This window comes from Chiloscyllium plagiosum, unplaced genomic scaffold, assembly GCF_037043375.1.
Source record: "Chiloscyllium plagiosum isolate Xiang-an unplaced genomic scaffold, Cpla_swu_hap1 HiC_scaffold_11, whole genome shotgun sequence".
Lineage (NCBI taxonomy): Eukaryota > Metazoa > Chordata > Chondrichthyes > Orectolobiformes > Hemiscylliidae > Chiloscyllium > Chiloscyllium plagiosum.
In genome coordinates, this window is record NW_028270149.1 from 69,506,256 (window position 1) to 69,522,619 (window position 16,364).

A 16,364-nucleotide genomic window follows, 5' to 3' on the forward strand; every position below is an offset into this window, starting at 1 on the left:
AGGGTGTGTGTCTGGGATGGGGGAGGGTCAGGTGTATGGAGAGGGTCAGGGATAGGTAGTGGGTCTGGGATAGGTAGAGGGTCAGGGATAGGGATAGGGAGAGGGTCAGGGATAGGGAGAGGATCAGGAGTAGGGATTGGGCCAGGAGTAGGGAGAGGGTCAGGGATAGGGAGTGGGTCAGGAATAGGGTGAAAGTCAGGGATAGGGAGAGGGTCAGGATTAGGGAAAGGGTCAGGAGTAGGGAGATGGTCAGGAGGAGGGAGAGGATCAGGAGTAGGGATTGGGCCAGGAGTCAGGGATAGGGAGAGGATCAGGAGTAGGGATTGGGCCAGGAGTAGGGAGAGGGTCAGGGATAGGGAGTGGGTCAGGAAGAGGGAATGGGTCAGGGATAGGGAGAGGGTCAGAACTAGGGAGAGGGTCACGAGTAGGGAGATGGTCATGAGTAGGGAGTGGGTCAGGGATTGGGAGAGGGTCAGGGATAGGGAAAGGGTCAGGAGTAGGGAAATGGTTCAGGAGGAGGGAGTGGGTCAGGGATAGGGAGTGGGTCAGGAATAAGGAAAGGGTCAGGGATAGGGAGTGGGTCAGGTATAATGAAAGGGCCAGGGATAGGGAGAGGGTCAGGAGTAGAGTGTGGGTCAGGGGTACGGAGAGAGTCAAGGATAGGGAGAGGGTCAGAGATAGGTAGAGGGTCAGGGATAGGATGAGGGTCAGGAGTAGGGAGTGTGTCAGGGATGGGGGAGGGTCAGTGGTATGGAGAGGATCAGGGATAGGTAGTGGGTCTGGGATAGGAAGAAGTTCAGGAGTAGAGAGACGGTCAGGGATAGGGAGAGGATCATGGATAGTGTGTGAGTAAGTGCTAGGGCGAGGGTCAGGCATAGGGAGAAGGTCAGGGATAGAGAGAGGGTCTGGGGTATGGAGAGGGTCTGGGATAGGGAGTGGGTCAGGGATAGAGAGAGGGTCACGGGTATGGAGAGGGTCAGGGATAGGGAGTAGGTCAGGGATAGGGAGAGGGTCAGGGGTATGGAGAAGGTCAGGGATAGGGATTGGGTCAGGGATAGAGAGCAGTTCAGGAGTAGAGATTTGGTCAGGGATAGGGAGCGGGTCAGTGATAGGGAGAGGGTCAGGGATAGGGAGAGGGTCGGGATTAGGGAGAGGGTCAGGAGTAGGGAGAGGGTCCAGGATAGGGAGAGGGTCAGGAGTAGGGTGTGGGTCAGGAGGATGGTGTGGGTCAGGGATAGGGAGAGGGTCGGGATTAGGGAGAGGGTCAGGAGTAGGGAGAGGGTCCAGGATAGGGAGAGGGTCAGGAGTAGGGTGTGGGTCAGGAGGATGGTGTGGGTCAGGGATAGGGAGAGAGTCAGGGATAGGAAGAGTGTCAGGAATAGGGAGAGGATCAGGAGTAGGGAGTGGGTCAGGGATAGGGAGAGGGTCAGGGACAGGAAGAGGGTCAGGGATAGGGAGAGGGTCAGGGATAGGGAGGGGTTCAGGAGCAGGGAGAGGATCAGGGATATGGAGAGGTTCAGGAGTAGGGAGAGGGTCAGGAGTCGGGAGGAGTCAGGGACAGGGAGAGGGTCAGGGGTACGGAGAGTGTCAGTGATAGGGACAGGATCAGGGATAGGAAGAGTGTCAGGACTAGGGCGAGGGTCAGGAGTAGGTAGAGGGTCAAGGATAGGGAGAGGGTTAGGGATAGGGAGAGGGTGAGGGATAGGGAAAGGGTCAGGAGTAGAGAGTGTGTCTGGGACAGGGAGAGGGTGAGGGATAGGGAGAGGGTCAGCGATAGGGATTCGGACAGGGATAGGGAGAGGATCAGGGGTACGGAGAGGGTCAGCGGTAGTGAGTGTGTCAGGGATAGGGAGAAGTTCAGGAGTAGAGAGTTGGTTTGGGATAGGGAGTGGGTCAGTGATACGGAGAAGGTCAGGAAGAGGGAGAGGGGAGGGAGTGTGTCAGGTATAGGGAGAGGGTCAGGGATAGGGAGGGGTTCAGGAGTAGGGAGAGGATCAGGGATATGGAGAGGTTCAGGAGTAGGGAGAGGGTCAGGAGTCGGGAGGGGGTCAGGGACAGGGAGAAGGTCAGGGGTACGGAGAGTGTCAGTGATAGGGACAGGATCAGGGATAGGAAGAGTGTCAGGACTAGGGCGAGGGTCAGGAGTACGTAGAGGGTCAAGGATAGGGAGAGGGTTAGGGATAGGGAGAGGGTGAGGGATAGGGAAAGGGTCAGGAGTAGAGAGTGTGTCTGGGATAGGGAGAGGGTGAGGGATAGGGAGAGGGTCAGCGATAGGGATTCGGACAGGGATAGGGAGAGGATCAGGGGTACGGAGAGGGTCAGCGGTAGGGAGTGTGTCAGGGATAGGGAGAAGTTCAGGAGTAGAGAGTTGGTTTGGGATAGGGAGCGGGTCAGTGATACGGAGAGGGTCAGGAAGAGGGAAAGGGGAGGGAGTGTGTCAGGGATAGGGAGAGGGTCAGGGATAGGGAGAGGGTTTGGGGTACGGCGAGGGTCAGGAATAGGGAGTGGGTCAGGAATAGGGAGAGGGTCAGGGTTAGGGAGTGTGTCAGGGACAGGGAGAAGTTCAGGAGTAGAGAGTTGGTCAGGGACAGGGAGCGGGTCAGGGATACAGAGAGGGTCAGGGATAGGTAGTGGGTCAGGAATAGGGAGAGGGTCAGGAAGAGGAAGAGGGCATGGAGTGTGTCAGGGATAGGGAGAGGGTCAGGGATAAGGAGAGGGTCAGGGGTATGGAGAGGGTCAGTAGTAGGGTGTGGGTCAGGAGTATGGAGAGGGTCAAGGATAGGGAGAGGGTTAGGGATAGGGAGAGGATCAGGGATAGGGAAAGGGTCAGGAGTAGAGAGTGGGTCAGGGATCGGGAGAGGGAAAGGGATAGGGATTCGGTCAGGGATAGGGAGAGGATCAGGGGTACGGAGAGGATCAGGGTTAGGGAGTGTGTCAGGGATAGGGAGAACTTCAGGAGTAGAGATTTGGTCAGGGATAGGGAGCGGGTCAGTGATAGGTAGAGGGTCAGGAAGAGGGAGAGGGGAGGTAGTGTGTCAGGGACAGGGAGAGGGTCAGGAATAGGGAGAGGGTCAGGAGTAGGGAGAGGATCAGGGATATGGAGAGGTTCAGGAGTATGGAGAGGGTCAGGAGTCGGGAGGGGGTCAGGGACAGGGAGAGGGTCAGGGGTACGGAGAGTGTCAGTGATAGGGACAGGATCAGGGATAGGGAGAGGGTCAGGACTAGGGCGAGGGTCAGGAGTAGATAGAGGGTCAGGGACAGGAAGAGGGTCAGGGATAGGGAGAGGGTCAGGGATAGGGAGAGGATCAGGAGTAGGGATTGGGCCAGGAGTAGGGAGAGCGTCAGGGATAGGGAGAGTGTCAGTCGTAGGGACAGGGTCAGGGATAGGGAGTGGGTCCGGATTAGGGAAAGGGTCAGGAGTAGGGAGATGGTCAGGAGGAGGGAGTGGGTCAGGGATAGGGAGAGGGTCAGGAGTAGAGAGAGGGTCAGGGATATGCAGAGGGTAAGAACTAGGGAGAGGGTCAGGAGTAGGGAGATGGTCAGGAGTAGGGAGTGGGTCAGGGATAGGGAGAGGGTCAGGGAAAGGGAAATGGTCAGGAGTAGGGAAATGATCAGGAGGAGGGAGTGGGTCAGGGATAGGGAGTGGGTCAGTTATAAGGAAAGGGTCAGGAATAGGGAGAGGGTCAGGAGTAGAGTGTGGGTCAGGGGTACGGAGAGGGTCAAGGATAGGGAGAGGGTCAGAGATAGGTAGAGGGTCAGGTATAGGAAGAGGGTCAGGAGTAGGGTGTGTGTCTGGGATGGGGGAGGGTCAGGTGTATGGAGAGGGTCAGGGATAGGTAGTGGGTCTGGGATAGGTAGAGGGTCAGGGATAGGGAGAAGATCAGGAGTAGGGATTGTGCCAGGAGTAGGGAGAGCGTCAGGAATAGGGAGAGTGTCAGTCGTAGGGAGAGGGTCAGGGCTAGGGAGTGGGTCAGGAAGAGGGAGTGGGTCAGGAATATGGAGAAGGTCAGGCATAGGGAGAGGGTCAGGATTAGGGAAAGGGTCAGGAGTAGGGAGATGGTCAGGAGGAGGGAGTGGGTCAGGGATAGGGAGAGGGTCAGAACTAGGGAGAGGGTCAGGAGTAGGGAGTTGGTCAGGAGTAGGGAGTGGGTGAGGGATAGGGAGAGGGTCAGGGATAGGGAAAGGGTCAGGAGTAGGGAAATGGTCAGGAGGAGGGAGTGTGCCAGGGATAGGGAGTGGGTCAGGTATAAGGAAAGGGTCAGGGATAGGGAGAGGGTCAGGAGTAGAGTGTGGGTCAGGGGTACGGAGAGGGTCAAGGATAGGGAGAGGGTCAGAGATAGGTAGAGGGTCAGGTATAGGAAGAGGGTCAGGAGTAGGGAGTGTGTCAGGGATGGGGGAGGGTCAGGGGTATGGAGAGGATCAGGGATAGGTAGTGGGTCTGGGATAGGAAGAAGTTCAGGAGTAGAGTGAGATGGTCAGGGATAGGGAGAGGATCATGGATAGTGTGTGAGTAAGCGATATGGCGAGGGTCAGGCATAGGGAGAAGGTCAGGGATAGAGAGAGTGTCAGGGGTATGGAGAGAGTCAGGGATAGGGAGTGGGTCAGGTATAGAGAGAGGGTCACGGGTATGGAGAGAGTCAGGGGTAGGGAGTAGGTCAGGGATAGGGAGAGGGTCAGGAGTATGGAGAGGGTCAGGGATAGGGACTGGGTCAGGGATAGAGAGAAGTTCAGGAGTAGAGATTTGGTCAGGGATCGGGAGTGGGTCAGTTATAGGGAGAGGGTCAGGGGTAGGGTGAGGGTCAGGAGTAGGGAGAGGGTCAGGGATAGTGAGAGGGACAGGAGAATGGAGAGGATCAGGGATACGGAGAGGGTCACGAGTAGGGAGAGGGTCAGGAAAAGGGAGGGGGTCAGGAGTAGGGAGTGGGCCAGGAGTAGGGAGTGGGCCAGGAGTAGGGAGAGGGTCAAGGATAAGGAGAGGGTCAGGAGCAGGGAGAGGGTCAGGGATAGGGAGAGGGTCAGGGATAAGGAGAGGGTCAGGAGTAGGGAGTGTGTCAGGGATGGGGGAGGGTCAGGGGTACGGAGAGGGTCAGGATTAGGTAGTGGGTCTGGGATAGGGGGAAGTTCAGGAGTAGAGAGACGGTCAGGGATAGGTAGAGGGTCAGGGATAGGGAGAGTGACAGGAGTAAGGAGAGGGTCAGGAGTAGAGAGAGTGTCAGGGGTACGGAGAGGGTCAGGAGTAGGGAGTGTGTCAGGGATGGGGGAGGGTCAGGGGTATGGAGAGGGTCAGGGATAGGTAGTGGGTCTGGGATAGGGAGAAGTTCAGGAGTAGAGAGACGGTCAGGGATAGGGAGAGGGTCATGGATAGGGTGTGAGTCAGGGATAGGGAGAGGGTCAGGCATAGGGAGAAGGTCAGGGATAGAGAGAGGGTCAGGGGTATGGAGAGGGTCAGGGATAGGGAGTAGGTCAGGGATAGGGAGAAGTTCAGGAGTAGAGATTTGGTCAGGGATAGGGAGAGGGTCAGGGATAGGGAGAGGGTCGGGATTAGGGAGAGGGTCAGGAGTAGGGAGAGGGTCAGGGAAAGGGAGAGTGTCAGGAGTAGGGAGAGGGTCAGGGAAAGGGAGAGTGTCAGGAATAGGGAGAGAGTCCAGGATAGGGAGAGGGTCAGGAGTAGGGTGTGGGTCAGGAGGATGGTGTGGGTCAGGGATAGGGAGACGGTCAGGAGGAGGGAGTAGGTCAGGGATAGGGAGAGGGTCATGGATTGGGCGAGGTTCAGGGACAAGGAGAGGGTCAGGGATAGGTAGAGGGTCAGGGATAGGGAGAGGAACAGGAGTAAGGAGAGGGTCAGGTGTAGGGAGAGGGTCAGGGAGAGGGAGAGGGTCAGGAATAAGGAGAGGGTCAGGAGTAGGGAGAGGGTCAGGCGTAGGGAGAGGGTCAGTGGTAGGGAGAGGGTCAGGAGTAGGGAGGGGATCAGGGATAGTGAGAGGGCCAGGAGTAGGGAGAGGATCAGCGATAGGGAGAGGGTCACGAGTAGGGAGAGGGTCAGGAAAAGGGAGAGGGTCAGGAGTAGAGAGAGGGTCTGGTATAGGGAGAGGGTCAGGAATAGGGAGTGGATAAGGGATAGGGAGAGGGTTAGAGGTAGGGAGAGAATCAGTGACAGGGAGTGGGTCAGGGATAGGGAGAGGGTCAGGAGTAGAGAGAGGGTCAGGGATATGCAGAGGGTAAGAACTAGGGAGAGGGTCAGGAGTAGGGAGATGGTCAGGAGTAGGGAGTGGGTCAGGGATAGGGAGAGGGTCAGGGAAAGGGAAATGGTCAGGAGTAGGGAAATGATCAGGAGGAGGGAGTGGGTCAGGGATAGGGAGTGGGTCAGTTATAAGGAAAGGGTCAGGAATAGGGAGAGGGTCAGGAGTAGAGTGTGGGTCAGGGGTACGGAGAGGGTCAAGGATAGGGAGAGGGTCAGAGATAGGTAGAGGGTCAGGTATAGGAAGAGGGTCAGGAGTAGGGTGTGTGTCTGGGATGGGGGAGGGTCAGGTGTATGGAGAGGGTCAGGGATAGGTAGTGGGTCTGGGATAGGTAGAGGGTCAGGGATAGGGAGAAGATCAGGAGTAGGGATTGTGCCAGGAGTAGGGAGAGCGTCAGGAATAGGGAGAGTGTCAGTCGTAGGGAGAGGGTCAGGGCTAGGGAGTGGGTCAGGAAGAGGGAGTGGGTCAGGAATATGGAGAAGGTCAGGCATAGGGAGAGGGTCAGGATTAGGGAAAGGGTCAGGAGTAGGGAGATGGTCAGGAGGAGGGAGTGGGTCAGGGATAGGGAGAGGGTCAGAACTAGGGAGAGGGTCAGGAGTAGGGAGTTGGTCAGGAGTAGGGAGTGGGTGAGGGATAGGGAGAGGGTCAGGGATAGGGAAAGGGTCAGGAGTAGGGAAATGGTCAGGAGGAGGGAGTGTGCCAGGGATAGGGAGTGGGTCAGGTATAAGGAAAGGGTCAGGGATAGGGAGAGGGTCAGGAGTAGAGTGTGGGTCAGGGGTACGGAGAGGGTCAAGGATAGGGAGAGGGTCAGAGATAGGTAGAGGGTCAGGTATAGGAAGAGGGTCAGGAGTAGGGAGTGTGTCAGGGATGGGGGAGGGTCAGGGGTATGGAGAGGATCAGGGATAGGTAGTGGGTCTGGGATAGGAAGAAGTTCAGGAGTAGAGTGAGATGGTCAGGGATAGGGAGAGGATCATGGATAGTGTGTGAGTAAGCGATATGGCGAGGGTCAGGCATAGGGAGAAGGTCAGGGATAGAGAGAGTGTCAGGGGTATGGAGAGAGTCAGGGATAGGGAGTGGGTCAGGTATAGAGAGAGGGTCACGGGTATGGAGAGAGTCAGGGGTAGGGAGTAGGTCAGGGATAGGGAGAGGGTCAGGAGTATGGAGAGGGTCAGGGATAGGGACTGGGTCAGGGATAGAGAGAAGTTCAGGAGTAGAGATTTGGTCAGGGATCGGGAGTGGGTCAGTTATAGGGAGAGGGTCAGGGGTAGGGTGAGGGTCAGGAGTAGGGAGAGGGTCAGGGATAGTGAGAGGGACAGGAGAATGGAGAGGATCAGGGATACGGAGAGGGTCACGAGTAGGGAGAGGGTCAGGAAAAGGGAGGGGGTCAGGAGTAGGGAGTGGGCCAGGAGTAGGGAGTGGGCCAGGAGTAGGGAGAGGGTCAAGGATAAGGAGAGGGTCAGGAGCAGGGAGAGGGTCAGGGATAGGGAGAGGGTCAGGGATAAGGAGAGGGTCAGGAGTAGGGAGTGTGTCAGGGATGGGGGAGGGTCAGGGGTACGGAGAGGGTCAGGATTAGGTAGTGGGTCTGGGATAGGGGGAAGTTCAGGAGTAGAGAGACGGTCAGGGATAGGTAGAGGGTCAGGGATAGGGAGAGTGACAGGAGTAAGGAGAGGGTCAGGAGTAGAGAGAGTGTCAGGGGTACGGAGAGGGTCAGGAGTAGGGAGTGTGTCAGGGATGGGGGAGGGTCAGGGGTATGGAGAGGGTCAGGGATAGGTAGTGGGTCTGGGATAGGGAGAAGTTCAGGAGTAGAGAGACGGTCAGGGATAGGGAGAGGGTCATGGATAGGGTGTGAGTCAGGGATAGGGAGAGGGTCAGGCATAGGGAGAAGGTCAGGGATAGAGAGAGGGTCAGGGGTATGGAGAGGGTCAGGGATAGGGAGTAGGTCAGGGATAGGGAGAAGTTCAGGAGTAGAGATTTGGTCAGGGATAGGGAGAGGGTCAGGGATAGGGAGAGGGTCGGGATTAGGGAGAGGGTCAGGAGTAGGGAGAGGGTCAGGGAAAGGGAGAGTGTCAGGAGTAGGGAGAGGGTCAGGGAAAGGGAGAGTGTCAGGAATAGGGAGAGAGTCCAGGATAGGGAGAGGGTCAGGAGTAGGGTGTGGGTCAGGAGGATGGTGTGGGTCAGGGATAGGGAGACGGTCAGGAGGAGGGAGTAGGTCAGGGATAGGGAGAGGGTCATGGATTGGGCGAGGTTCAGGGACAAGGAGAGGGTCAGGGATAGGTAGAGGGTCAGGGATAGGGAGAGGAACAGGAGTAAGGAGAGGGTCAGGTGTAGGGAGAGGGTCAGGGAGAGGGAGAGGGTCAGGAATAAGGAGAGGGTCAGGAGTAGGGAGAGGGTCAGGCGTAGGGAGAGGGTCAGTGGTAGGGAGAGGGTCAGGAGTAGGGAGGGGATCAGGGATAGTGAGAGGGCCAGGAGTAGGGAGAGGATCAGCGATAGGGAGAGGGTCACGAGTAGGGAGAGGGTCAGGAAAAGGGAGAGGGTCAGGAGTAGAGAGAGGGTCTGGTATAGGGAGAGGGTCAGGAATAGGGAGTGGATAAGGGATAGGGAGAGGGTTAGAGGTAGGGAGAGAATCAGTGACAGGGAGAGGGTCAGGAGTAGGGACAGGGTCAGGGATAGGGAGAAGGTCAGGGATAGGGAGAAGGTCAGGAGTAGAGAATGGGTCAGGGATAGGGAGAGGGTCAGGAATTAGGAGAGGTACAGGAGTAGGGTGTGGGCCAGGAGCATGGAAAGGGTCAGGGATAGGGAGAGTGTCAGGAGTAGGGTATGGGTCAGGGATAGGGAGAAGATCAGGAGTAGAGAATGGGTCAGGGATAGGGAGAGGGTCAGCGATAGGGAAAGGGTCAGGAATAGGAAGTGGGTCAGGAGTAGGGAGAGGGTCAGAGGGAGGGAGTGGATCAGGGACAGGGAGAGGGTCAGGATTAGGGAGAGGGTTAGGGATAGGGAGAGGGTCAGGGGTACGGAGAGTGTCAGGGATAGGGCCACGGTCAGGGATAGGGAGAGGGTCAGGACTAGGGAGAGGGTCCGGGATAGGGACTGGGTCAGGAATAGGGTGTGGGTCAGGAGGAGGTAGAAGGTCAGGGATGAGGGATAGGGAGAGGGTCAGGGATAGGGAGAGGGTCGGGGATAGGGAGAGGGTCAGGGGTAGGGAGTGGTCCAGGGGTACGGAGAGAGTCAGGGATAGTGAGAGGGTCAGGAGTAAGGAGAGGGTCCAGGAAAGGGATAGGGTCAGGTGTAGTGTGTCCGTCAGGAGTAGGGTATGGGTCAACAATAGGGAGAGGGTCAGGGATAGGGATAGGGTCAGGGGTACGGAGAGGGTCAGGAATAGGAAGAGGGTCAGGGATAGGGAGAGGGTCAGGGATAGGGAGAGGGTCAAGAGTAAGGAGAGGGTCAGGAGTAGGGAGAGCGTCAGGGATAGGGAGTGGATCAGGAGTAAGGAGAGGATCAGGGATAGGAGAGAGGCCCTGGAGTAGGGAGAGGATCAGGGATAGGGAGATTGTCAGGGGTAGGGAGAGGGTCAGGGACAGGGAGGGGGTCAGGGGTACGGAGAGGGTCAGGGGTATGGAGAGGTTCAGGGACTGGGAGAGGGTCAGGGATAGGGTGTGGGCCAGGAGTAGGGAGAGGGTCAGGGATAGGGAAAAGGTCAGGGATTGGGAAAAGGTCAGGAGTAGAGCATGGGTCAGGGATAGGGAGACGGTCAGGGATAGGGTGAAGGTCAGGAGTAGGGTGTAGTCCAAGGGTAGGGAGAGAGTCAGGGATAGTAAGAGGGTCAGGAGTAGGGGAAGGATCCGGGAAAGGGACAGGGTCAGGTGTAGTGTGTCCGTCAGGAGTAGGGTATGGGTCAAGGATAGGGAGAGGGTCAGGGATAGGGATAGGGTCAGGGGTATGGAGAGGGTCAGGAATAGGAAGAGGGTCAGGGATAGGGAGAGGGTCAGGGATAGGGAGAGGGTCAGGAGTAAGGAGAGGGTCAGGAGTAGGGAGAGGGTCAGGGATAGGGAGTGGATCAGGAGTAAGGAGAGGGTCAGGAGTAAGGAGAGGATCAGGGATAGGGAGAGGGCCTGGAGTAGGGAGAGGATCAGGGATAGGGAGATTGTCAGGGGTAGGGAGAGGGTCAGGGACAGGGAGAGGGTCAGGGGTACGGAGAGGTTCAGGGACTGGGAGAGGGACAGGGATAGGGTGTGGGCCAGGAGTAGGGAGAGGGTCAGGGATAGGGAGAGGTTCAGGAGTAGGGTGTGGGTCAGGGATAGGGAAAAGGTCAGGGATTGGGAAAAGATCAGGAGTAGAGAATGGGTCAGGGATAGGGAGAGGGTCAAGGATAGGGAGAGGGTCAGGAATAGGGAGTGGGTCAGGAATACGGAGTGTGTCAGGAGTAGGGAAGGGTCAGATGAGAGGAGTGGATCAGGGATAGGGAGAAGTTCCGGAGTAGAGAGTGTGTCAGGGATAGGGAGAGGGTCAGGGATAGGGAGAAGGTCAGGGATAGGGAGAGGGTAAGGAGGAGGGAGAGTGTCAGGGATAGGGAGAAGGTCAGGGATAGGGAGAGGGTCAGGAGTAGAGAGTGGGTAAGGGATAGGGAGAGGGTCAGGGATAGGGAGAGGGTCAGGGTCAGGAGTAGGGAGTGGGTCAGGGATAGGGAGAGCGTCAGGGATAGGGAGTGAGTCAGGAATAGGGAGTGGGTCACTGATAGGGAGAGAGTCAGGGATAGGGAGAGGGTCAGGAATAGGGATAGGGTCAGGGGTACGGAGAGGGGAGGGAGTAGGGAGAGAATCAGGGATAGGGAGAGGGCCTGGAGTAGGAATAGGATCAGGGATAGGGAGAGTGTCAGGGGTAGGGAGAGGGTCAGGGTCAGGGATAGGGAGTGGTCCAGGAATAGGGAGAGGGTCAGAGATAGGGAGAGGGTCAGGAGTAGGGAGTGGGTCAGTGATAGGGAAAAGGTCAGGGATTAGGAGAAGGTCAGGAATTAAGAATGAGTCAGGGATAGGGAGAGGGTCAGGGATAGGGAGAGGGTCAGGGATAGGAGTAGGTCAGGGTTAGGGAGAAGTTCAGGAGTAGGAAGAGGGTCAGGGATAGGGAGAGGTTCAGGGATAGGGAGCGGGTCAAGGATAGGGAGAGGGTCAGGAGTAGGGAGCGAGTAAGGAGGAGGGAGTGGGTCAGGGATAGGGAGACGTTCAGGGATAGGGAGCGGGTCAAGGATAGGGAGAGGGTCAGGAGTAGGGAGCGAGTAAGGAGGAGGGAGTGGGTCAGGGATAGGGAGAGGGTCAGGGGCAGTGAGAGGGTCAGGAGTAGGGAGAGGGTCAGGGATAGAGAGAGAGTCAGGAGTAGGGAGTGGGTCAGGGATACGGAGTGAGTCAAGGATAGGGAGAGGATTAGGGATAGGGAGATGGTCAGGAGTAGGAAGAGGGTCAGCGATACGGAGAGGATCAGGAATAGGGAGAGGGTCAGGGGTACGGAAAGGTTCAAGGATATGGAGAGGGTCAGGGGTAGGGAGAGGGTCAGCGATACAGAGAGGATCAGGAGTAGGGAGAGGGTCAGGGGTATGGAAAGCTTCAAGGATAGGGAGAGGTTCAGGAATAGAAGAATGACTAGGGTAGGAATAGGTCCAGTCAAGGATAGTAGTGGGAAGTTGCGTGTGGAGGCTGAAGAGGTTGGGGAGACACTGAATGAATACTTTTCGTCAGTATTCACTCAGAAACAGGACATTGTTGCCGATGTGAATATTGAGTCACAATTAATTAGAATGGATGGCTTTGAGGTATGTAGGGAAGAGATGTTGGAAATTCTGGAAAGGGTGAAAATAGAAAAGTCCCCTGGGCCTGATGGCATTTATCCTAGGATTCTCTGGGAAGCAAGGGAGGAGATTGCAGAGCCATTGGCCTTGATTTTTATGTCCTTGTTGTCGACAGGAATAGTGCCAGAAGACTGGAGGATAGCAAATGTGGTTCCCTTGTTCAATAAGGGGAGTAGGGATAACCCTAGTAACTTTAGGCTGGTGAGTCTCACTTCTGTTGAGAGAAAGGCAAAGTCTAAGGCAAAGTCTTAGAGAGAATTGTAAGGGATAGGATTTATGAACATCTGGATAGGAATAATGTGATCAAGGATAGTCAGCATGGTTTTGTGAAGGGCAGGTCGTGCCTCACAAGCCTTATTGAATTCTTTGAGAAGGTGACTAAGGAGGTGGACGAGGGGAAAGCGGTAGATGTGGTGTATATGGATTTTAGTAAGGCGTTTGATAAGGTTCCCTATGGTAGGTTACTGCAAAAAATACGGAGGTATGGCATTGAGGGTGAGTTGGAGGTTTGGATTAGGAAGTGGCTGGCTGGAAGAAGACAGAGGGTAGTAGTTGATGGTAAAGGTTAATCTTGGAGTGCAGTTACTAGCGGTATTCCGCAAGGATCTGTTTTGGGACCATTGCTGCTTGTCATTTTTATAAATGACCTGGAGGAGGGGCTAGAAGGTTGGGTGAGCAAGTTTGCGGATGATACGAAGGTCGGTGGAGTTGTTAACAGTGTGCAAGGATGTGGCAGGTTACAGCGGGATATAGACAAGCTGCAGAGCTGGGCAGAAAGGTGGCAAATGGAGTTCAATGTAGCTAAGTGTGAGGTGATTCACTTTGGTAAGAGTAACAAAAAGATGGGGTGCTGGGCTAATGGTCGGATACTTGGTAGTGTGGATGAGCAGAGGGATCTTGGTGTCCATGTACACAGATCTCTGAAAGTTGCCACCCAGGTAAATAGTGCGGTGAAGAAGGCATATGGCGTACTGGCATTTATTGGTAGAGGAATTGAGTTCCGGAGCCCTGAGGTCATGATGCAGTTGTATAAGACTCTGGTGCGGCCGCATCTGGAGTATTGTGTGCAGGTTTGGTCGCCATACTATAGGAAGGATGTGGAGGCCCTGGAACGGGTGCAGAGGAGGTTTACCAGGATTTTGCCTGGTATGGTAGGAAGATCGTATGAGGAAAGGCTGAGGCACTTGGGGCTATTTTCATTGGAGAAAAGAAGGTTTAGGGGTGACTTGATAGAGGTGTACAAGATGATTAGGGGTTTAGATAGGGTTGACCATGAGAACCTTTTTCCACGTATGGAGTCAGCTATTACGAGGGGGCATAGCTTTAAATTAAGGGGTGGTAGGTATAGGACAGATGTTAGGGGTAGATTCTTTACTCAGCGAGTCGTGAGTTCATGGAATGCCCTGCCAGTAGCAGTGGTGGACTCTCCCTCTTTATGGGCATTTAAACGGGCATTGGATAGGCATATGGAGGATAGTGGGCTAGTGTAGGTTAGGTGGGCTTGGATCGGCGCAACATCGAGGGCCAAAGGGCCTGTACTGCGCTGTATTCTTCTATGTTCTATGTTCTATGGGTCAGGAGTAGGGAGAGGGTGAGCGATGGGGGAGGGTCAGTGGTACGGAAAAGATCAGGTATAGGAGTGGGTCAGGGATAGGGAAAAGTTCAGGAGTAGGGAGGGGCTCAGGGAGAGGGAGCGGGTCAGGGATAGGGAGAGGGTCAGGGCTATGGAGAGGGTCAGGATTAGAGAATGGGTCAGAGATAGCGGGAGGGTCAGGAGGAGGGAATGGCTCAGGGATAGGGTGAGGGTCATGGATAGGGCGAGGGTCAGGGATAGGGAGAGTGTCAGGAGTAGGGAATGGGCCAGGAGTAGAGAGAGTATCAGGGATAGGGAGAGAGACAAGAGTAGTGAGTGGGTCAGGCATAGGGAAAAGGTCAGGGATTGGGGGAAGGTCAGGAGTAGAGAATGGGTCATAGATAGGGAGAGGGTCAGGGATAGGCAGAGGGTCAGGGATAGGGAGTGGGTCAGGGATAGAGAGAAGTTCAGGAGTAGGGATTTTGTCAGGGATAGGGAGTGGGTAAGGGATAGGGAAAGGATCAGGAGTATGGAGAGGCTCAGGAGGAGGGAGTTGGTCTGGGATAGGGAGAGGGTCAGGAGGAGGGAGTGGGTCAGGAGAAGGGAGAGGGTCAGGAGGACTGAATAGTTCAGGTGTAGGGAGAGGGTAAGGGATAGGGAGAGGGTCAGGGAAAGGGAGAAGGTCAGGAGTAGGGAGAGAGTCCGGGATAAGGACAGGGTCAGGTGTAGGGTGTGGGTCAGGAGGATTGTGTGGGTCAGGGATAGGGAGAGAGTCATGGATAGGGAGAGGGTCAGGGATAGGGAGAGGGTCAGGATTAAAGAATGGGTCAGAGATAGCGAGAGGGTCAGGAGGAGGGAGTGGGTCAGGGATAGGGAGAGGGTCATGGATAGCGTAAGGGTCAGGGGTAGGGAGAGGGTCATGAGTAGGGAGTGGGCCAGGAGTAGGGAGAGAGTTAGGGATTGGGAGAGGGTCAGGAGTAGGGAGTGGGTCAGGGATAGAGAAATGTTCAGGGATTGGGAGAAGGTCAGGAGCAGAGAATGGGTCAGGGATAGGGAGAGGGTCAGGGATAGGGAGAGGGTCGGGAATAGGGAGTGGGTCAGGAGTAGGAAGAGGGTCGGGGAGGGAGAGGATCAGGGATAGGGAGAGGGTCAGGAGTTGGGAGAGGGTCAGGGATAGGGAGAGGGTCAGTGGTAGGGATATGGTCAGGGATACGGAGAGGATCAGGAGTAGGGAGACGGTCAGGGGTATGGAGAGTTTCAAGGAAAGGGAAAGGGTCAGGAGTAGGGAGTGTGTCAGCGATGGGGGAGGGTCAGGGGTACAGAGAGGGTCAGGGATAGGAGTGGGTCAGTGATGGTGAGAAGTTCAGGAGTAGGGAGAGGGTCAGGGATAGGGAGAAGTTCAGGGACAGGGAGTGGGTCAGGATAGGGAGAGGGTCAGGAGTAGGGAGAGGGTAAGGAGGAGGCAGTGGAACAGGGATAGGGAGAGGGTCAGGAGTAGGGAGAGGGGCAGGGATAGAGAGAGGATCAGGAGTAGGGAGTGGGACAGGGGTACGGAGAGGTTCAAGGATAGGGAGTGGGTTAGGGATAGGCAGAGGGTCAGAAATAGGGAGAGGGTCAGGGATAGAGGGAAGTTCAGGAGTAGAGATTTGGTCAGGGATAGAGAGCGGGTCAGGGATAGGGAGAGGGTCAGGGATAGGGAGAAGGTCAGGATTAGGGAGAGGGTCAGGAGTAGGGAGAGGGTCAGGGATAGGGAGAGGGTCAGGGATAGGGAGAGGGTCAGGGATAGGGAGAGGGTCAGGATTAGAGAATGGGTCAGAGATAGGGAGAGGGTCAGGAGGAGGGAGAGTGTCAGGGATAGGGAGAGGGTCATGGATAGGGCGAGGGTCAGGGATAGGGAGAGGGTCAGGAAAAGGGAGAGGATCTGGAGTAGGTAGAGGCTCAGGAGGAGGGAGTTGGTCAGGAGTAGGGAGAGGGTCAGGAGGAGGGAGTAGGTCAGGTGTAGGGTGAGGGTAAGGGATAGGGAGAGGGTGAGGGGGAGAGAGTCAGGGACCGGGAGAGGGTCAGGTTTAGGGAAAGAGTCAGGATTAGGGTGAGGGTCAGGGAAAGGGAGAGGGTCAGGTGTAGGGAGAGGGTCAGGAGCAGGATGTGGGTCAGGAGGAGTGTGTGGGTCAGGGATAGGGAGAGAGTCATGGATAGGGAGAGGGTCAGCGATGGGGAGAGGGTCAGGATTAGAGAATGGGTCAGAGATAGCGAGAGGGTCAGGAGGAGGGAGTGGGTCAGGAATAGGGAGTGGGTCAGGAGTAGGAAGAGGGTCGGGGAGGGAGAGGATCAGGGATAGGGAGAGGGTCAGGAGTTGGGAGAGGGTCAGGGATAGGGAGAGGGTCAGTGGTAGGGATATGGTCAGGGATACGGAGAGGATCAGGAGTAGGGAGACGGTCAGGGGTATGGAGAGTTTCAAGGAAAGGGAAAGGGTCAGGAGTAGGGAGTGTGTCAGCGATGGGGGAGGGTCAGGGGTACAGAGAGGGTCAGGGATAGGAGTGGGTCAGTGATGGTGAGAAGTTCAGGAGTAGGGAGAGGGTCAGGGATAGGGAGAAGTTCAGGGACAGGGAGTGGGTCAGGATAGGGAGAGGGTCAGGAGTAGGGAGAGGGTAAGGAGGAGGCAGTGGAACAGGGATAGGGAGAGGGTCAGGAGTAGGGAGAGGGGCAGGGATAGAGA

The 16,364-nt window shown here is 56.1% G+C and overlaps 1 protein-coding gene across 1 annotated transcript; it reads right to left on the reverse strand.

The window, feature by feature from the left end:
* Nucleotides 1–725: 725 nt before the first annotated feature.
* Nucleotides 726–3,330, reverse strand: LOC148148824 (uncharacterized; the record flags this gene model as incomplete). Its single annotated transcript, XM_087991805.1, has 4 exons — nucleotides 726–1,132; nucleotides 1,546–1,855; nucleotides 2,005–2,352; nucleotides 3,118–3,330. Coding segments are annotated over 4 exons (1,278 nt in total), but the record flags the coding sequence as incomplete, so codon positions are not given.
* Between the last annotated feature and the right edge of the window lie 13,034 nt (nucleotides 3,331–16,364).